The 23,509-nt window shown below is 36.8% G+C and overlaps 1 protein-coding gene across 2 annotated transcripts; it reads left to right on the forward strand.

The window, feature by feature from the left end:
- The first annotated feature begins 401 nt into the window (after positions 1-401).
- LOC140145958 (uncharacterized) lies at positions 402-23,112 on the forward strand. Of its 2 annotated transcripts, XM_072167694.1 has the most exons (5): positions 402-560; positions 3,692-3,751; positions 14,559-14,636; positions 15,914-15,998; positions 19,679-23,112. In XM_072167694.1, exon 5 carries the CDS (start codon positions 19,679-19,681, stop codon positions 20,957-20,959), a length of 1,281 nt encoding a protein of 426 aa, XP_072023795.1. In that variant the 5' UTR covers positions 402-560; positions 3,692-3,751; positions 14,559-14,636; positions 15,914-15,998; the 3' UTR covers positions 20,960-23,112. The 2 variants fall into 2 exon arrangements, with proteins under 2 accessions (XP_072023795.1, XP_072023796.1); XM_072167695.1 differs by lacking the exons at positions 402-560; positions 3,692-3,751; positions 14,559-14,636; positions 15,914-15,998 and adding an exon at positions 18,144-18,565.
- The last annotated feature ends 397 nt before the right edge of the window (positions 23,113-23,509 follow it).

The raw sequence follows: 23,509 nt of genomic DNA on the forward strand, positions 1-23,509 counted from the left end.
ATACATAACTTTGTTACCAGGGTGTTATTTTTTTAAAAATAAAAATGCAAAAATAGTCACAAATTTATCAAGGGGTGTAGTACCACCTTAATAATGTTGATAGCCTTATGTACATGCACTTCCTCCATGGTTGGTAATATTTCATATTAACACCAGAGCATGAGAAAGTTTCTGCGGGCGTAGTGATCAAGTTCAGGACTCTCAGATAACGTTCTTGTCTTTCGAGCGAGACCAAGTTTATTTACAATGTGAGCAAGAACCGTCCTCTCTTGCGATATTGTTTTCCTGATCAGTCGTCTTACCACAAGTAGACGAAATTCTGTTGCTAAACACACTACTGAAGTAGAAAGTGTTGCTAAACACACTGCTGAAGTAAAAAAAGTGCCCGGATGTGTGCCCGGGGTTGCGTGTAACATTGGTAAGCATGGATGAACAAGCTACAACTTTAACCAGTAAAGTAAACGTTTAGTATTATCGGAAGTGATATCTGGTTGGAATAGTAATAATTGGGCAGTAATTTTGTGATTGATTTAGAGGAATGTAGAAGGTGTAGACATGAGGTGAGTTTTATGAGGTCGAGAGGAGTAAGGAGGTGTGGTATAGCCTATAGTCCAGGAAACTTGGGTAGTACTAGTAGTATTTAGAGAGGTGGGACCTATGTGTAAAGGGGTGATTAATGTTGTGTGTGTGGTGTAATTAGGTTACTGGACATGTTCGATTGTTCTGACTAGGTTTGGTTAATATTATTATTTTAAAAAAAATGCTGCATAAAATTGGTACACTTTCTGGAACATCAGTTGTTTGAAAAGAGATTAATGTTGTTAAACAAGTGCTGTTCAAAACGTGAAGAACACAGTTAAATTTAATTTAAACAACATTGTTCAAACATGACAAACAGACAAATCGAATTGCATTCAGAATACGAGCATACGAGGAATGACCTTTTGCTATCAAGTAATTTTGATTTTGTGAAATTGGTGATATAATAAAACACACTGTATAGCATTGTTATTTTTCATTTTTCTTCGTATTCAGAATGCAATTTGATATGTCTGATGTGCTCTCAGGCTCCACAAAAAATACTCTGCAAAGGTATGTAAAGTCGAATATGTTTAGGTTTATAAAATTTATTTATACACGAATGTGGTATTCACAAAAAATCACGCATTAGAATAATGTGTTTTCTCTTATTACGCATGGTGTCCTAGCAAACACAGAACGGTTGGTTTAAATGTCGGGATATATAAAGGATATAAAAACGTTTTAATAACATTTATAAAACATTTTTTGAAAACATGATGCAAAACATTCTAACATAATGTTATTTTAAAAATATTTGCTTAACATATTTTACAATAACGTTTTAAAAACGAATTCATGATCTTCAAATATTATTAAAGAATAAACGTATTAAGAACATGTTTACTGGAGCATGCATAACCTTGCATGAGTTCACGACTGAGGTTCATCGGCAAATTAATTGACCTTGTTGTACTTGCAATTTGATTTTATATACTTGCAATAATCATTTTAGTATTGGTAAGCAAATAAAACAGAATTTCTATTGCTTTGTACGAATCACGTATTTAGGGCGTTGCTTTCACAGTTCACCGTTCTTTTTCCTAATATCACACAACCTGAGCTGCTCGGACCCGGGGCTCGGACTCGTAGGTCAAGTTCACAAGTGGCTGAAAAACAAACTTTCTTTGTAAACAGCACCACACATGTGGGCCAACCATGCCTTTTGATAATGTTCTTATTCATGAAATATAACTATGTCTTACCTAAGATGTTACTTTTCAGAACTTTTAAAAATTTCAGACGTGTCAATATTAGTTGAATGTATTAAAGTATAGATTCCATTGTATTATACAGACTTGACATTTAATATGGAATATTTCTTCGCAAAATTCCAAGACTGGTCTGGAAGGGGTCTGCATAAACCGCACGGGCTAAATATTAATTGGGGTGTGTCGGGAGATGGTGTAAAATAATTGTTTGACTGAATATGTGCTTTCCATTAGTTTACATTATGGCGCTCATATTAAATATAGTGAATTAGCCTAAAATGGCGGTTTAAGGAGACTGAATTGGATTTTTCTGGCGGGGGGGGGGGTAGAATTTATGAATTTGAGGAACATTATTCTGATATGTTTAAATTTATTGAGGTTTGAGGCGATATTTACTGAACCTTAATACCAATTAGTGTTCGTCAGAACGGAAATGTACTTGTAATCTACCAGTTTTGAGAGTGGGAGGAGAAAATATGGTTTTTATACTGTACACAATGAATCAGAGTGAGTTCATTGGACAACCAGGAATCCGCGCAGTTGTTTTTGTATCGTAACATTTATAACATTTGACCCCAAGGGGGCCATTCAAACTTTCTGAGCACGTACCAATTTTTAGAGCCCTATTTTTAGGCTCCTCACATGTTCAAAAAATTGATACATTGCAAGTGTATTTCAGCTGTGATGAATGCCAATTGCTGGCGAAGTTCAAGAAATATCACCTCAAACCCCTATAAATTTGATAATAACAGAAACATGTTGCATTAAGTCCGAAATTGTGTCCCCTGCAAACCTCACATTCAGCCTCTCTAAATCCGCCATTTTAAGGAAATTCGCTACATTATGAGCAACATAATGTAAACACATTTTCTATTAAACAATTTTTTTACACAATCTTTTGACATACCCCAATTAATATCTAGCCCGTGCGGTTTATGCTGACTCCATTTCATATACGAGATAAAAAGCCGTATTTTTAGATCATTTTATAACAAAATTGTCACTAAAAATGTTGGAAAATACGAGCAAATATAATGTATCAACCCGCAAGGAAAATGAATCATTCCTACGCGATGCAGACTGCCCGTTCCATTTGAAATTAATGTTTATAGTTCAAACTTTTAAACTGTATCTTTAACAGTTAAAAGAGAATAACTACTAAAGGATATAGCTAAATCTACACCTTTACCCCACTATGTGAAACAGAAAATATGGAAAAATCACTCTACGCCACTAGGCCTATTATTATGTATTGTGACTGACGAGTTGAACTAGCTTTCTTTATTGTGCATGACCCGAAGCGATCAATAACTATACAAATGTCAATATATAGTAAAGCAGTGAACTTGAAAAAAACACACCAAAAAACACTTTCCACTTCGCTTTTTCTGATGTTTGGATTTAACGCCCAACAGTGCCACCGTTGAAAACATGTACAACCTGCAACCTGGCCGCAGTGAATCTAAGCTGCGTTGAGTTAAGTAACATATCTAAATTACATTAAAATCGCGCTAAAACATTTTATTTGTTTATTCTAGGCTGTTTTTATCAACAGTTACTCTAAAACTTTTTAGACGAATTGTGGATTAATTGTATTTATTATTATCTTTTGCCGCCGTGTCTGTGTCAGCACATAGTATGGCATTTTAGTCGAGACTTTGATGGTGTAAATTCTGGCAACACTAGTGTTACAATTCTTGCAGGTGGTCTATTAAACGATGCAGTAGGGAGTTTATAAACTAGTTAAAAATTAAAGTAAAATCACCGCAATTAATGTGAAAATCTTGGCAGTATTTATATAGTGTGCTCCAAATATGCAATACTGATTCTGGAGAATACAATAATCACATATTTTGGTATTCATTATTAGAGATTATTGAACATTATTTCATTGATTGCAGATACTTCCTATCACGCATGTATTGTCAGCCATGTAGACATGGTACACATAGGCATGTCAGGTGAGTCCAATTTTAAATACGTTATATTTAATAATATCTATCATGTATAACCATGATAACATTTAATAATATATTTTATTAGTAAAAGTGCACTATTCTTGCTGTATCATGCCATACAATAGTAACTATACTCGTATGGGCTGGTTTATCCCAGCCAACACACTACGTTTTTATGACGTTCGCTGACGTTGTACTTAGGTTGTCATCTACGTTGTATATACGTAAATTCATAATTCGTGTTGTAACCACGTTATATTTGACGTTGGTTTTCGTCATTATGACGTTGTAATGACGTTGTTTCGACGTTAAGTTGTGAACGTATTATTCAAACGTCGAAACAACCTCATAATGTTGTTATTTCAACGTCCAAAAATCAGCATCGAAAATAACGTTGTCACAACACGAATACGAGTACACAAATTCACGTATTTACAACGTAGATGACGTAGATGACAACAAGTATAACGTAGATTACTTTTATAGGATGTCAACAACGTAAAATTGTTGGCTGGGATAGAACTAGAACTCGATAGTGTCGCGGTCTGAGCTGTGGACCATTACCGTACATTTCATATTTGTGTGTGTTTTTTTTCTTTTTTTAAGATTCTTTGACTACTAAAATACTCTTCAGTTTTTGGCTCACTGATGTTTAATAGGTTAAATACCACTAATTATGTATTACACGGGTTTCAATGTAAAAATGGCTAATTTCATGTGGAATTTTCTCATATTCACAACTCTCACAGTTAAATGCCACTAATATCAGGTGAAACTATATGATTTAGATGCCAAATGATCAAAAACTCAACATAGGTTGACCTGAGACTTTTCTTGTTTTAACGCAATGAACCGTAAACACCTTAAAATGGCAGTGCGCCCTCGAAGCTGGAAGTTACAATATGGTAGGGCGAATATTTACTAAAAACCGAAGCCGTGCGTATGAATTTTGGTACTATTACAACAAAAATGTCATATAATGAGAGAAAATATACCTAAGACATGCAGATACGTCCTCCCCATCATTACTGAGTCACCGCCAAAGGATGTTGAAGGGGGGGGGAGGCGGCAAGAATGCACCTTTTCTCCAGTCCACCGGGTACGATCGGGGGAGCTGGGAACGCCAAAAGCTGTCCTTTCTGTCTCCAGACCCGAACATGTCTATCATTAATCGAGACAATAAACCTGTGTCCTGTGTCTGAGCTGCCAGTCCCCATAAGCATTGAAAAAGTTAAGTCCGGCTCAATGATGTGTTACAGACAGAGCAAGTACCATTTCTGGTCTTCTGGCATTAGACCAGTACTGTGAAGAGGTGCAAATGGTCTTATCACAACGTGCACTCTTGTGACATTGTATGTACATTGTGGAAGGCAGCACGCAGTTGGACCGATAGTACCAGCTCCCTGGGTAAGAATTCTTTGGTTACGGTCCTGGCAGGGATTTTGGCCCTTCTTGGTGACCTTGTTCAACTGTGCTATAGTATTCCTCTTGTATAACACTGTTAATGACACACTTTGAGTCACTCCCATTCTTTTGGCCACTTACCTCTGAATCAGACCAAGCTGAACCATTTGAACAACTCTGGCTACTTCAACTGCAGTCATCTGTCTTCTAACAGCCTCACAAGTCTATGCCACCAGATTTATTTCGCAAACAGAGTAAAAGATGGACATTTTGAGGTTGGGCAGGTCCTTTAAGGGATCTAAAATGAGCGTTTATTGCGTTTCGACAGTATTTTTTTTTGTGGGACATGAGAGCACCTCAGACCTATCGAATTGCATTCTGAATACGAAGCATGTCTTTCTGATATCAAATAATTTCCATTTTATGAAAATCACAATATAATGCAAATTTTATGACAAATTATAAAAATTTGATATTTTTCAAATTTTTGATATATAACAGTCCTCGAAGTAAATTATATAAATCTAATGACATATTTTTAAAGTGTATGTAGCAGGGAGGAAAAGCCGACGGTCAATTGAAAATTTTGACCTTTCATATTGAAGATATGGATTTTTTCCCCAAAAAGACCTAATTTTTTTTTTGGTGTTTTGGGAAAAAAAATCCATATCTTCAATACGAAAGGTCAAAATTTTCAATTGATCGTTGGCTTTTCATCCCACCTGCATACACTTTAAGTATAAATCATTAGATTTATAAAGTTTACTTCAAGTACTGTTAAATATCAAAATATCAATTTTTAATGATTTGCCATAAAATGTGTATTAAATTGCGAATTTCAAAAATCAAAATTATTTGATATCAGAATGACATTCTTCGTATTCAGAATGCAATTCGATATGTCTGATGTGCTCTAATGTCCCACAATAAATACTGTCCAAACGTTCATACCCCAGCCCTTAACCAAATCCGCTATTTACAATTTCATTCTTACCTTAGGACCTACTCATTTACTTATAGTATGAATTCATTGTAAACAAATGCTATCTCCATCTTAAGAATCCTGATAATATTCTCAGATAAAATCTATTTTAAGTGACGCAATATAATTTCATTGGTGCATATACGAAAACAGTAGGGTAACAGGGGAAAGATTCCCTCTGCGGGTTTTCTTCCCCTGGAGATTGTCAGATTTAGCAGATTTTTCCCGCTGTGTTGAGGGTTTTTTTCCATGTCACCCTATACTTTTTGCTTAAATTTCGGTCTACCCTCTAAAGCAGTCGACGCGATACCTGTAGCGTTTTCGTTTCTGAACAATAGGGCTCCCAAAACTGAAAAGATAAAACGACCCATAGTATACCATTGTGTTAAAAAATAAATGGTTTTTTTTTAAATTTATTGTGTGTAAACGTCAAGTTTGTATGTGAATTTTAAGCATCTGACGTGAAGAGCTCGGGTGAATGATAGAATTCTATTAATAAATATTTAATTCTAACGGATGAACTCCAGTAAACCACGATTTATCGGCAGTTTAAAGAGATGTTAACTGAACAAGATAAACAATTGAATACATGTATACACATGGCAATTACTGGCCCACGTGCTTTTCAATCCCAGGCACGTCACTATAAACTCAGTGTGACCTCATTCAAACATTTTGGGTTCATTTGTGCTTTACCCAACACCGTAGTCACTATTGTGTAATTTTCTTTACCTACTTATAAAAGCAATAATTCATGCTGGGAGCAAAATACCATTATTTATGATTACTGTCTGTCCAATTATCTTAGGGACCCGGTTTTATTATTTATTTAAATATACATGCTTTCGAAAAAAGTCATGAAAGAAAAGTTGTTAGTGACTTTCAGACCTCCTAAATTAAATTATTGTTCTAAAGATATTTGGTAACATTATAACAACAAATCTATTATATATTGAAATTTGAGCAACCCCACGGCAAATTTGAAAATGATGCGTGAAACGTTGGGTGTCATTTACCAAAAACGTATTTGGACGGTTCGATTATTATATTTCGAAGGTAGAAGTTCAATGGATATGATAGCTAAATAAGGAAAGCCATTTTCGATCAATAGAGGTGGTGCATGAAATTACTGATTGGCTCCAAACAAAGGATTTGAACCGGTGTCCTTCACCGTAACCATGGTGCAGTGCAATCCATTCAAATAAATGTTGTCATCAACCTATTTGATCGTAGTGCATTCGTTATGTGTGTGAGACGAACTGTCGCCTTAGATTGCAATCATGCTTTTGTTGAATGCATTTGAGTAGTCCGCCATATTTATGGTATGGTACGTCATATTCACAACCTCTATACGGTACACAGGTAGATAATTTAGAGGTCGTTGTCTCTCTTTAAAAAGGACAAGCAAAAATATAGCATTTATTGTATGTATATGTCTATCATATCTTTATTTACCTTTTTGAATAGGATTTATTATTATGTATTATTGTTATTGCGTTATAGTTGACAGTAAGTCCTACTTTCGATATTACTTTACCAAAAAGACATTCCCGTATCAAATTATAGTCTACATTAAGCCAAAAAATTAAGGTACCAGTTGTGTTCACCCCTGTATATCCTAAATAAGACAAATGTGTCAAAATTAAAACAAGCAGCTAACACCTGAACATTTTAGCTCTGATTCAAGACCTTATTTGTTAAAATTGGTTGAGAATTAAAGAAACGGTGGTCTAAAACCTACTGAAGAGACAAAATCATAAGTTGCACTTTTGTGTTCTAATCAATGAAAGCACGGCCCTGGTTTTACCATGCTAATCAATGGAAGCGCGGCGCTAGTTCTCTTGTTAGCGAACGCTTTGTGTACAAATCAATAGGGCATTTAATGCAGCAAACTGCAACATTGGTATCCTCCTTAGGTTTTGGGATCCCCGTGTCTTTATTTCTTGAACAATTTCAACGAATAAGGTCTTAAATTCGAGCTAAAAGATGCACCTATTGCCTGCTGGTTCCAATTATGGCATATCTGTCTTGGTTTAGGATATACAGGAGGTGAACATAACTGGTACCTTAATTTTTTGGCTTACTGTATATATCTTCCTCGAATCAGTATGTAGAAGTATACATTTTCAGAAAATGAAAGGTATGCGGAATATAGAAGACTGTCTTGGGCAAACAAATCACTGCTGTTTGATGGGATCATAGTAGTTGACCCTCTTCCCGGTCTAACCTTGATAGAGGGCGTTTTTACTCTCTTTAGCAGGTTCGATTCACTAAACGTAAGACAACATTATGTGGTGAACTCAACCACATGGGCCGAGTAAGAGTTGATGTGAATTATCATAACCGATCGATAACTTGCCTCACTTTGTTAAGAGCAAGCCAACAAAATTCGTCATAGGTTTGCATTGCTAATACAAAAACTTGTCCTGTGTACCGCCAATGTCTCCTGAATGTAACAACATGCTAAGTAAATACATGTTTTATTTGACTCTTGAAAATACTGAGTGTGACGAAGCCATGGTGCTCTCGTCTGGGTGATATTACATTCAGCCAAGTCCTTGCCCTTTGAACCGAAATTGGCTACTTTGAAACGAAGTAAGCAAATATATTGGCTTCGTTGTCATTAAAATTATTTTACATCTATTAATTTTTCAGTAGTGTTTGACTTTAGGGAACAACCCAAAAGTTCGATGAAGCCCTATAAACGAAAGTCCTTTCGTTAGGGAGGGAGGGGGTCAAAAAGTCCGATTACGTTTGTTAAGAAGTAGTTAAAACATCGGTCAAAGTTGTTCTTTTTTAAGGATTTAATATATAATTGTAAAATTTTAGTATTTTCTGAAGTACGATATTGACATTTTACAGTGGTTGCTTCAAAATGATTTCAAATAAATATATAGAGTGCAGTACTCGCAACCAGCAGATGTACCGCACTTTGATTCTTTTTAATTTGAAAATCCAGCAAGTCCTAATTTTTTATGAAGAAAAATATTTCAATATATATAAAAGAATTATTGTTTCTTAAACGTGATCAACTATCCTAGCAATGTCGCACCCCTCCACAACCCCATCGACCGTGCCCTGTGCTCAATGAATACGGGTTGGAATTTTCGATATTTGACACTTACGTTAGAGGGGCGGGGGAGGGGGTTAGCCTTCTAACGAAAGGACTTTCGTTTATAGGGCTTCATCGAACTTTTGGGTTGTTCCCTTACCCAGAGAATTGATGAAATAGTAACCTCATTTCCCATGACAGTTATTCATTAAGCTGTTCAGTAGCCTATGGAAAAGTTATTTGTTGACCTAGGGATGATGTTGCAATATGAAAGGTGAATGTCTGGAAGTTTAAAAGCGATCACTATTATTATCGGTAATAGTTACCATGGCTACTAATTGGTGAACTTAATTAATTTTAAAATGCTTTTGCTCCCATCATGCAAGTTATTCCACTTAGACTTAATCAAAAATTGCACATTAAACATTGATTAGGCATTTGCCAGTGAAACAATATCACTCACAAAAATATAATCTTTTGACAGAGAAGGTCGCTAAACCTGGCCGTCTCAAGTTCAAATAACATTTTTGACTGATCTACATGTACCAAATCATATACTTTAAGGGTACACGATGTATTGTTGATCAAAGCAGCTAAAAAAAATGTTTTTTCTTATCACAATCAATATATTATTGAAAAATAACACTTTGATGTTTTGCAAAAGTTCACTCTACAAATCATATACTCATAAAACTTTAGCCTGATTTATTGTTGTTAATGAGTTATGTACATTTTACAAAAGTGTTGATGTTTCAGCCCTCTTTATGACATAATTCAAGAACCACAGGGCCTTTTTTCAATGCATTTTTTGCCAAATCTCACTACCATTCGCAAGATGCTGTGAACTACCAAATCGAAACAGTTTAAAATAGTTGCTAACCTTAAATTGATATCCTAGCTGTGACCTCATATGAGCCAAATGTTCTATAGCATAGTAACACCACATGCATTCATAAAAAAATATGTCATTTAATGAATATACATTATACAAACATTGGGTTATAGTTGAACTGAAACAATGCGGACTGATGTTACTCTGACCTCCAGTTGTGGAGTAGTTCTTTGTTTGTGACATCACCATCTTCTTGACTGATCAGAAGACCTGTCATACTTCAGTTATTGTCCATTTTCATATACACAATACACAGTGCTCTCACCATTGACATGTGACCTCTTCAAACAGTGTATGTTAGAGCCATGTTAACCAGCCAATATTTTGTGTACTCTCTGAAATTCTAGAATATATAGTTTTGTAACATATCCTAAATTATTAGCTCATTTAGATGTTTGGAAATAATCGTACTTTTGTGTTTTAGTAAGGAAGGGCACGGCATGGCCTGCAAAATTCCCTGTGTAAATCGAATGCAACTTTCAGTGACTATCACTCATTTTGTCGACTGCTCTCTTCCGAAGGGCATTAAAACTAAACCACTTGACGGATATTTTATTAACCAAATACTGCAATGTAAAGATCAAAAGGAAGTTTTCAAAGTTGTTGAGAGTCTTCTGCATCAGAAAGGCAATGCCAAGCTGCCCTCTCATACATGTCAGAAAGAATTGGCTCAAAGATTTAATGACTATTTTGGCTCCAAGATTGATAACATACGTCAGGATCTTGATTTTAACCTACCATTTTCATCTACATCACAAATTGTGACTTATGAAACTCATATTTTACACCTCTAACATCTTTCATGCCTGCCACCGTAGATGAGATTTACAAACTTGTCACTTCTTCACCATCAAAATCGTGCCCATTGGATCCGATTCCAACATGGATGCTTAAAGATCACATTGACATCTTGGCACCAGTTATCACTAATATTGTGAATCTCTCTCTGGAAAGTGGGACATTTCCAAATCATTTTGAAAATGCCCTTGTTTCCCCTCTGCTCAAGAAACCTTCCTTGGATGCTGATAATTTGAAAAACACCGTTATGCTATCCGCCTTTTTGCTCAGCGTTGGGATTTAACACCCAACAGTATCACCGTTTTAAGGGATTGTTCACAAACCCCCCTTTACAGGCCTCAACATTTTCAGGACCCCCTTTTTGACATGAAAATTATGGGTCAACCCCATAGAAAAGCATACAAACTTAAATTTTCCAGGAAAATGAAAATGCTGCATAATACGTAGCATTTCATTGCTTGATTTTTTGCCTGTATCTTTTTTTCATGTTTCAGTTTTTCCCTGAAGAAGCCTTGATGGCGAAAAGCTTTGGCAAATAAAATTTACTTTGTGATACTTAACAGCTAGACTGGCAACCCAAATTTTGGACACTTGACACCAAAACTCAGTCGTACACTGTTGAAAACTTATTAAAACATTTTCATACACTCTTAGATAGCAAGAACCAATCAGAACAACGTCAGAAAAATACGAACATGTATGAATTGACTGTGTTTCATACACTCCTATATCGAAGCAGCCAATCAGAAAAGCGGTTAGAAAAGTACGCGTAGTGCATTGAATGTGTATAATGTGCACTCCGCGTCCGCGTTCAGTCGCGTAAGATTAATTTTTCGGGCGGGTTGATGCATTTATATTTGGTTCTATTTTCCAACATTTTTAGTGATAATTTTGTTATAAAAACAACAAAAATCACGTGTTTTTTCTTCTCGTGTGTGAAATAGGTCAATGAACGCGCATTACTTCTTGCTCGAGCAATTAGACAAAATAATGTAATTGCGCCGATGTTGATGCGTCTAATGCACTCCCCCTTCACGGCTCATGTTCATTTTTCTTGCGGGTTAATGCATTTATATTTGTTTGTATTAAAATTTTAGTTAAAATTTTGTTGCAATAATATTAAAAATCACGGTTGATCGTGTATGAAATACAAGATCGACAGATTTTCGGAAGGGGCAAGTTGAACATGTTGACGAGCCTATTGTATTCATGTTTGACATTTATTTTGTTATTGCCATGATCATTGTGTAATTAAGACAAATGCGAGACAGTTAATATGGATTATTATGATGAAACTCAACACAACGAAGTAAACAAATCTTGATGTGTAGTAATTTTACAAATAAACTTACAATTATCAAAAGTTATAGTGGATAAATGAGCCTGCATATTTTGTCAGTTTCTAAGTCTAAGTTTCTACACTTCTTGGTTGTCATAGGTTTGAATATTATGTTTATTTATTTGAACATACATTTGACTTGTAAATTTAATAGCGGTACACGCGTTCATTAGAGTGCAGACCTTGGACGCTTAAGTAGTGCACAGAAATTTATTTACGATGTGAATTCATAAAAACAAAGGTCAAAATAAAATTGTACACAAAGGTAAAAAACAATTGGTATGTGAGCGTTCAAACGTAATTGCAAATTTTATTCTTTACCAAATTTCAGCAAAATTGTATGATAATTCAAATTAGGATACCATGAAATTTATCAAACAATGAAAGCAAATTGAGCAAACAATCAAATGAAATTGAGCAAGCAATCAAAGAAAAGGAAGTGAGGGTCATTCGTGATGCAGGGTACGTTTGGACCTCGTTCCACCCAGTTTTTTGTTTTGTTTTATGCACGGCTTACTACGACGACCTGATTCTGCAGTTCTGCACACATTCTAAGTTTGATTAATTATGTAGATCGACCTCACTCGTGAACAGCTAGCAGCTTAAATTCAAAATATTAATTTTGTTACTCTTTACCAAAAATATTCATAAAATAATAATAGTAATAAAAATTACTGTCAGGAAAGTTTTCTGTCCATTTGGAGCGGGAATATTGAGGCAAAATTAAGGGCTCGGATAGCGACGTTTTCATATATTTTCTCGCAAGCGCGACATGGATGATAGGCGCAATTGAGAGACACACTTGATGCGACCTGCACGCGATTACCAAGACGCTTCAGATGAGATGCAAAATTGTTTTCCTTCGTCCTCGCGCACCGTCAGCAAGTACCCGAATACCCCGGGCCGAATACCTCAAATTTTCTCGCCATAGCTGACGGCGCGATTGTACGTGGAGGTATAGGGAGTCCCGGTTCTTCTTCTATAATTCTGTGCAAACACCAACAAAATTTAGGTATTTGGGGGAAAAATTTTCATCCCTGCTACATACACTTTAAGCATATCATTAGAAATTTACTTCGAGGAATGTTTTAAAAATATTAAAAATATCAAATTTGAATAAATTGCCATAACGTTTTTATATTATCGCAAATTTCAAAAACTCAAAATTCGGAATGATATTCCTCGTATCCAGAATGCAATTCGATAATTACTTCTGATGTGCTCTCAAAAATGCTATGCAAACGTTGCTATCCGAGCCCTTGAAGAAAACCACTTTAATAATTGACGTTGAAACGTGGATCTCTGAGGATATTATTATCATAATTAAAACAATAATTCAAATTTGCTTTATTTTTCTGCAAGCACGGCGAATTTAGCTGAATCATCTAATTAAGTAAAAGTTGGGACATGTGTCAACCTAATATGCAAACAAATCAGGACTGAAATATTAAAACCTGTTTTGGGGAAATTAAATCCTGTTTTGGGATAAATTATATCCTGTGCAATTTTTTTTTGTGGAAATGATAGTTGTCGAGCACCGTACCTACTTTTAATTATGTTGACTGTGCGGGGTCAGACACATTCATGTAGGAGTAGTCCTTCTTCTCGTAACAATAGTAATGATATTTGAGTTAGCATTAGTCTTGCTATCTTGGTAGAACCATTGTTGGCACCCTTACCCTCAAATAGTAAAATTAGAATTGGGTCCATTTTTATAATGACCCTATGCTTCTTACGAGGGTTCGAATGTTACAACAGGGCCCAAATTTGATATTTTGTTCTAGCATGTTGTGATTCCTCAAATTGTCCTTGTATTAGTATGAAATAAAAAATAATTCTCATATTGCACTTGGGGGCTTAGTTTGGGAGTTAGAGTGAAAATTAGGTCGAATGTCGAATATCACATGCACAGATGCCAAATTTTCAAATAAGCGCCGATTTAATCGTAACTTGTCTGAAATTACTCCTGGGCAAACCAAGTAGGAAAATAATTTGAGAAATGTATAACCTCGGAATCGGGTGAATCATGAGTCAAACTTATACATTTACCTATTTGACTTCGTCTCCGTTGACATGCCTATACAAATTGCACCACAATTGTGAACTAAGTACGATATGTTTGAGATTTATTATGTTAAGGGGAGTAACTTAAAGAAGTTTTGATGAAATCGGACCATATTTAAAATTTAACCTCTGTGTATGGCATTTTTGACATAATCTGTGACATATTCGATGTTATAACTTCTGAATTAATTATAATAAAATAATATGTTTTTAGTTTATCCCTGCAATTGAAAGGGCAAATAACTAACCACACCTGTTTGACCTATATTTCTCAATTAGTACACAGTGTGTGATATCACAAGCTCTATTCTGAACTGATGCGGGCAAATGGTGGCGCTTGATCGGCTTCATGTAAATGTAAGTAAAATCAATTACATTTGGCTAAACACATCAGTGAGGTTTACATTCTCCATAGAGTTGTACATAGGTCATTATACATGTGAAATCAAAAATGTGTACAACTCTATGGAGTAGGCAAACCTAAGTGATGTGTTGAAGCCATCGAGTCCCAAAGCCAATATCTCTCAGAAATGATGTCCAAGGACATATCTTCAACATACCTGAAGTTGATGGTGGGGCAAAATGTCTGACATTGGTTTTCAGGGGGGTCAAAATGTCAAAAATGGGGTTTTGCATGGGTAATATCTCAGCTAAAATTATTCGAATAGGCTCAATATTGGATAAGAGTAATGTCCTACCAAAGGGCTCTGACTGGCAAAAAAATGGACAAAAAAATTATTTTTACATTTGGAGTTCTGACCCCCCAAAGTTGGTCCTGGATGGACGAAGTTGCATTTTGAGGGCCCTATATCTTTTAAAGTAAAGGCGTTACAAGTTTTCTGATGCCAGATTTGAATTCTACACAAATAAGTACCCCAGGATACATACTTTTTAAAGTTGTAAAGGGTTCCCTTTATACATTTATAGACCTCCAAACGTCGTCTTTCGCGTTGCGACACATTTTTTACACCGACCCCCCTAAATTTCAAATTGATGCCACGGGAAAACGAAATGGAGTATGAAGCTCAAATTTTCGGGATTGTACTTTCTCAACAATATCTACCACCATACAGAAAAAGAAAAAAATTGAAGAGGTGCTGTGGTGCACATCCCTGGAGTTGACATGGAATGGGTCTACATGCAGTGTAGCATTATATGCTTATTGGACATTTTGGGTATTAAAGGAAGTCTCCGGCAATCACAACATTATACATTAACTTAACAATAACTATCAAGCACGAATCACGTGGTTTTATTTAAAACAAACTCATAGTGACCATAAAAACGAATAAAAACACCCGTCTCTCAGCACGCGATATTCAAAATTCCCGGGTGCCGAACTTGTCGATTGGCGTGTGGGTGGGGGGGTGTGTGTGGGGGGGTGTCATATGATTTGAGATACATTTTTGGGTTTCGGTTCCATTATGCCCTTCGACCCCTCGTGAGGAGCCTAGGGGTATTATAGAAAATTGGAACCAATTCTAGTATTATTATGTGAGATGGTGCGTTCATACATAGAACAAGAAAATTAACATGAATATACAAATATCAAATTAAGTTTTTAGTTTATCCTTGTCATTCAAATGGAAAAGAACTTACTAACCACACCTATTTAACCTATATTTCTCATTTAGTACACAGTGTGTGATATCACAAGCTCTATTCCGAACTGATGCGGGCAAATTTTGGCGCTTGATCGGCTTCATGTAAAGGGTAAAGGTAAGTAAAATCAATTACATTTGGCCAGTCCAGTTGAAATCCACACTACCTCTGTGGAAGAATTTGGAAATATCTTCCACAGAGGGAGTATGTTTTTCAAATGTAATTGGTAAGATTATCATTTTGAAACCCATACCCCCTGTATTACGGCTTCATTTATAGATATTTTCCACAGGTGGAGTGAGTATTTCAAATATAGACAATTGTCTATTTTATTTGAAACTCATCCTCCCTCTGTGGTAGACTTGAGCTAAATCTTCTACAAGGGGAGGTGTGGATTTCAAGTAGAATAACCCATTGCTAATGACGTGCGTAAACGTGGCCGAGGACATGTTAGTCAGTCGAGTGAGATATATAAATTTGCGAATTAGTTATCATGGCGAGCCAAAAATGTTTAGAACAGTCATGGGAATAGAATAGAGACTCATGCCCTACCCCCTACCAACCCCACACTTTTGTAACCTTAAGGACGCCATGGACAATTGCACTAAAGAAATCTGTGTTTAGCTATTGGACACACTATTCACTTTGTAATTAACATGATTAATATCAAATTCCTAAAAAATCAATGTTCAATGGCTAAACAGTATCCATCAAAACTCTAAACATTTACAAAGTAAAGGTAGGAATGTGTTTTTGCAGTGTAGCATGTATGCTTATTGGAAAGTATGGGTATTAAGAATACATGTAGATCTTGGTAGGGTTACATGTACGATCTAAGAAGACCTATAAGGCCGATTTTTTTTACCCAATTAGTTTTACTCAAAGATACATAATTAACACACTGGGAAAATCAATGATATAATTAAAAACACAAGTACAGGATGACTGGACACTGCTTTTGTACATAATAATCATTAATTACAATTCGCGCGCATCATATCACAACAGAACTGGTTATAATATCATTATAATTATCGTACACACTGCATTTGACTCAACATTGGGATGGTGTTGGCCCCATATCATGGATAGGTCTATTTAGCCCCTCGTCGAATAATAAGGACATGTACTTCCTCCCCAGGATCTTATCTGATATTCATTCAAAGATCCAAAGATCATATCTCCTGCACTGGGATCAAAGCCAAATTTTCGTAGAAACTGCCGCACTAGTTAGGCGAAAAAGTTCAATTTGGTGACCACTCTCTGGCTAGTAAGGTTTGACGATTGATTCGACTTCTATGGACCATTTAGAAAAAAAATAGCCACCATGTCCCTCGCGAAAATCCCGGCATTTTTCGCTAGAGGCCAAAATCCAAAATGGCCGCCGCCACCATTTTGAAAATTTAAGTTTTGAACCAGAGCACCTATAATCATGCACAAAGACACTTTTTCGGATATGTCGAGTACAAAGATTCCGATTCTGACATTAGTTTGACATTACGGCATCAGTTTCACCCAGAAATCCAAGATGGTGACCGGCACCATCTTGAAAAATCTAGTTTTAAACAAGAGGACCTAAAATCGTGTACAAAGACACTTTTTTGGATAAGTCGACCACAAGGATTTCAAATTTGACATTACTTTGACATTACAAACTCATATTTACCCAGAAATCCAAGATGGTGGCTGCCAGCGCCATCTTGAAAAAAATAAGTTTCAAACCAGATTACCTAAAATCGTGTCCTCAAGAAATCCGAAGCTGACATTAATTTGACGTTACAAAATAATTTTTGCCCGTCGTGGAAATTAAGTATGTCCCCTTCATCTATGAGAATATCCACAAGCTCTTCTGCAAGATGACTTGAGTTCTTAACATGATGCACTGTGTTCCCTACCATAGGGAATATCAGGATAAGGAAAAGGAGGAGAAGATAATTAAAGGTGCTCTAAAACAGTGTGGGTACCCGGACTGGTGTGTGGAAAAAGTCAAGAGTAAAATGGCCACCCCAAGCAAAAAGCAAAGAAATCTAGTACAGACGACAGTGAAAAATCCAGAGGTTTGGTGCCGCTACCGTATGTAGAAGGGATGTCCGAGCGTGTCGCTAGAATCATGAAATCGTACAACATTCATGCCGCAATGAAACCCCACAGTACATTACGCAATCTTCTTGTCCATCCTAAAGATAAGCGCGAACCACACAACTCTACCGACGTCATTTACTCAATTCCGTGCAAATTCTGTGATCTTACTTACATAGGTGAAACCGGCAGAAAATTCGGTAAACGCTTAGACGAACACAGAAATGAGGCAGAGAAAGTTGCTACCAACATCCGCACTAGAGCCAACAGGAAAGCATCGCAGTCAACCATCCACAAATCAGCGATAACTGACCATGTTGTGGACAATAATCATGTCATCAATTGGGATGAGGCAAAGATCGTTGGTAAAGAGAGTGATAAATACACAAGATGGATAAAGGAGGCCATCACCATCAGAAAATAAGGCACCACAATGAACCGAGACGAGGGCCAGTACAACCTAAGTCACATCTTTGACGACCTGTTGATGGAAAAATCGTCTGGCAACTCCGTTGCCAAGCAGCAATCAACAACAGCTGTTCAACGATCATCACATCAACAGTAGCATTGAGAAAGATAGCGGGTAGCTATCGAAACGTCTGCACGTAAGTGTGTTTTACCTGGACAAGTATATGAAAAAATATATACAGTTTTATGGAACAGTCCTGATGAATTTGTTCAAGAATCAAATGTCAAAGCAATCGAATAAGGAAACCAAAGACAAGAAAACTGACAATGACCTGTCGAATGGTATGGTATTACCGCCTTACAACTTTCGGAAAAGTTGCAACGAATTTTCTGGACCACCGTGTATTATTGCCACCGCTATGAGACCTCATAACACTCTAAAAAACCTACTTGTCCATCCAAACATGTGAAGTTGTATATAGCGTGGAGTACGAGTGCAAGGGATGTGACAAAACTTATATCGGTAAAACGGAAAGAACATTCGGAACCATATTAAAGGAACACCAGAGAGAGAGTAAAGAGCAAAAGTTACACCAGATAGCCAAAGGAAAAGAATCTTAAACAGAACAAAACAAATCCGCCATAACAGACCATATCGCAAAAGAAAACCACGTCATCAACTGGGAGGGGGCAAAGATAATAGACAAAGACTCAAATCAGTTCGCTAAGCCATGTGGATCAGGAGGAGGGGCGACAAAAACTATGAATCGAGACATAGGGGTGTATTCTCTGGATCACGTCTATGGCTCGGTGCTAAAACAATAAGATCCTGTGGGAATGGTCGAGACTACCAAGTCCCATGGCAGGAAGTGCAGTGAGCCTGGAAATATGTGATCAAGATGGCATAACCGGTCATATAAAGCTCAGGAAGTGAGCAAAATGTTACTGGATATGTTTTCAAAAAATCACCAATCTACGTGTTGATTATATTTTATCTAAACATGAAACGTGTAACAATTTGGGTAGATATTAAACATGCTTAATTCATTGCCACGTGTTTAAATGATAAGCACTGAATTTACAGAGCGATTTGTATTGATTCAGATAAAATGAAAGGAAATCTTATCTAAATATCAACATTAAATATAAAGTTTGGCCTCAATATCATAGACTATACACTCTTATGTCGGGGTAATTGTTAAATGGTTAAATAAAATGAGTACCAGGAATGGTACTAAGATTTCATAACATCTATCTGCCTTTCTTTCCAAGAGAATTAACAATATTTAATTGACACTTTTAATCAACAGATGGTGCTCGTATTAACCAAGCTTCGACGTAGTGGGTGGTTTAGTCTTCCAGCTTTCCTAGCGGCCATCTTGGTTTTTGGTTTATTGTTAACCTTCTTACATAACCACAATTATAACAGAGCGCAAGTGGATGTTAATGAAGTAAAGAAATTAAGAAGAGACAACGACATCAATGAACCGCCGACCTGGAACTGCACAAAACAAGTTACTCTTTTGACACCATCTATGGGACCGTTTAAGGCATGGAGAGAGTATAAACTGCTGCAACATATGTTCACGTTAAATATCCAAAATGATGTTCCAAGCTTTGAGTTATCCTGTCCAGTACAACGTTGTAATTTAACAATAGGTGCTAGCTTAAGTGACAAACGCCTTTTGGGTAACAGTAATGGTGTTGTCATCAACATAGCTCCAAATTTATTGAAAAACAAGTTAGATAATACCATGAAGAAATTGAGTAATATTCTTCGTGATGACGTCACCTGGTTCTTTTGGGGGATGGAAAGCCCTCAAATGTTCACCTACTGGGATGCTCAAATAGCTAACATACAGTATCATAATGAAATAGCGTATCATTCCCACTCATCTTTGTCAATTCCTTACGGACATTTTGTCGCATCCAAGCCGATGGACATTGTTCCTGGAAAAGACTGGACAAAAGACAAAACTCACCTGATAGCGTGGATGGCGAGTAATTGCGAGAACACTTTTTGGCCACGTAGCGAATTCGTCCATGATTTACTGAATTACATACCTATTGATATGTACGGAAAATGTGGCAACCTGTCCTGTTTACCACCAATGTCTCCTGAATGTAACAATATGCTAAGTAAATATAAGTTTTATTTGGCTCTTGAAAATACAGAGTGTGACGAATACATTACTGAGAAATTTTGGGAGAATTGCATGAAGCATAATGTTGTACCTGTTGTATACGGAGGTCGAAGGGCTGCGTATGAAAAATTGGCGCCGCCTAATTCTTTCATTCACGTCGGGGACTTTGCAACTGCGGAAGAGCTTGCTCGATATCTTTTGGCTTTAGATAGAGATGATCATAAATACAACGAGTTCTTTCAATGGAGGTTAAAGGGTCACGTACAAACCAACTATCCACCATTAAATCCAGACGTATTTTGCAAGATGATACCACTTCTAAGCTCTGAAACTCCAAAAACTAAACAAAAAGTATCAGAATCAAAGTATTTCCATTCATGTCGCGATAAGCCTACTGGACGTTTTGCACAAGTAGGAAGCTACAGCAACTGGAGTCCGTGGAAATAAGAACAGGCAATAAATACTTTAAAACAATGTTGTAAAATGTGTTCGTCGGCTGTATTCCATAGTGGCGTATAGTGGGGCACCGCGAATAAACAACTTTGAGAAAATCGGGTTTGAAGAAATGCCAAGTTAAAATTGTGTTGTGTAAATCAGACATTTATTATATTTTGTAATTGATATAACATTTCTGTGGTAAAGAGATTTTATTTTCTTATATTGTCCAGCCACTACGCGACTCTATGTCTAAAATGACTACATAATCGGAGTCAAATAACTCCTGTGTAGAGTCAGCAACGGTGACTCTTCCGCGGAGTCAAGAAATTTATAACTCTTCAAGTAGCGGAGTCAAGAAATTTATGACTCTTCAAGGGAGTTAGATGACTCCTAATATGGAGTGATCTAAGATATAGAGTCGCAGAGTGGTTGGACTCTGCTTTTAGAGTCACAGTGACTTCAGTTTGGCTTTCAGTGTTTGAATATAATTCTAATACGCAGAGGGGGTCACACAGCAGAATTTCACACCATCCTACTTAGCTAGATTTCAGAGCTCTGCACTTCAAAGTCGGGACTTTAAAACATTAAATATGAGACTATTTTTTTAAATAACGAAATGGTACACGAAATATACCAGCTTCAATACTGTACAGAAAGGTGATATACGCATTCCATTCACCCAACAACTTTGCCATACCTGCACACTAGCCATGCTCACTCTGCATGTTATGACTACCGCCCGCTATAAGAGCAAATTTGAATAACAATACGCTATTTAAATAACAGTGCGGCTCATGATAATCTATTGCAGGTCAAATGTGTTGATCTTCTTCTAATGTGTTTGTTCATCTGTGTATGGAGAGCCAAAATTCCATGTTTCAGGGCGTCGTTCATTGAGTTTACCGGACTGCTATTGCAAGTACTTTCATATTATGCACTAATCGCTGCTTATGGATCGAGGAGATTGCATTAAAAACCTAATAAATTTATACGCAAAGAGCTTTTAATAAACATAGAGTGGCAATAGATTACCTAATGCTTTGTTCGTTTGATGCCGATTAGATTTTGCGACAGGCTATTCATAAAAGTGATACCATTGTTTCGAACAAAGGGGTTCCGCCATTAAATTGGTCACTGATCCGGCATCATATTGACGCTCTACACAACAGGAGAGTATCAATAAGTGACCACAATACAGTCATGTGTAAAGTGGTACAATTGTTCTCACGTATCCTAAATGTGTGCTTGTGTGGGTCTGAAGTCTATAAAGGAGGCTTTAGCTGCCGATGTTATCATCTTTATCACCCACCTGACTTTAGCCGCTTCATTTAAATAAGATGAATGCTCTTGCTGATCGATTGCACATCAGGATGTATTAAGGGCTGGGGTAAGGGCAAACTAAAAGTACTGGTAACTGGAGAGAGAAGGCGACGAGGAATCACAAATCACAGCGCCAGGTAATGACCGGGTCACCGAGTGCAAATGTACATTTATTTTGGAAGGTTCAAGTTTGTTTTAAATTTTGGGGCGTTTTTTTCCGAAATTTGACACAAAAAAAAGCGTAGTGATTTATAGTACGCTACGCATAGACACAACGCCTAGACGTTGATCCACAAGCCTCAGCACACTTTACAGGTTGTCGCTGACCACTACGGCCCCACATCATTCCATAAACCATTTAACAACAACTCGGAGACTTTGCAGCTTCAAGAGCGCACACCCTAGACATTCCACAAAAAACCTTCGCAACCAGGATCAGCTCCCCGAGTTTCGTACGGGTTACAACGAGACAATAAGCAGTGAGTTCCTTGTCCAGGGGAATTTCAAGCTAGAAATAAACTCAATTTTTCCACGAGAGCAAACTAGGCACCGTCAGGGTTCGAACCCGCAACCTCTCGCACCATAGTCGAACGCCTTATCGATTGAGCTAACTTGACTGCTTTAATAACCTTTATAATTATATTATTTGGTCAGTATGAGTTAAGGGATACACCCTGTGTGCGCCTCTCGAGCTTTTCTACTATGTAGGATCTTTACCCACAGACATGTGCCTATGCCATGTGCCAATATTTATAGGTTAATGAACGCGTATTACTTATTGCTCGAGAAATTAGACAAAATAATGCACGCGTGCTGATGTTGATGCGTCTAATGCACGAGCCCCGAAGGGCGGAGTGCATTAGACGCATCAACATCAGCACAAGTGCATTATTTTGTCTAATTCTCGAGCAATAAGTAATACAAGTTTAAATCTATTTCATACACGAGAAGAAAAAAACACGTGATTTTTACTTTTTTATATAACAAATTATCACTAAAAATGTTGGAAAACAGAACCAAATCTAAATGCATCAACCCGCCCGAAAAATGAATCAATCCTACGCGACGCGAACGCGCGCGAAACACTGTGCGTAGTACGCGGAGTGCACAATATACACAATCAGTGCATGTTTCGTACTTTTCTAACAGCTTTTCTGATTGGCTGCTTTGATATAAGAGTGTATGAATGCGTAATATTAGAGGTTAATATATTTCTTTGGCATCGAGTAGGCCGTGTGC

The sequence above is a fragment of the Amphiura filiformis genome, chromosome 2 (assembly GCF_039555335.1).
Source record: "Amphiura filiformis chromosome 2, Afil_fr2py, whole genome shotgun sequence".
NCBI lineage: Eukaryota > Metazoa > Echinodermata > Ophiuroidea > Amphilepidida > Amphiuridae > Amphiura > Amphiura filiformis.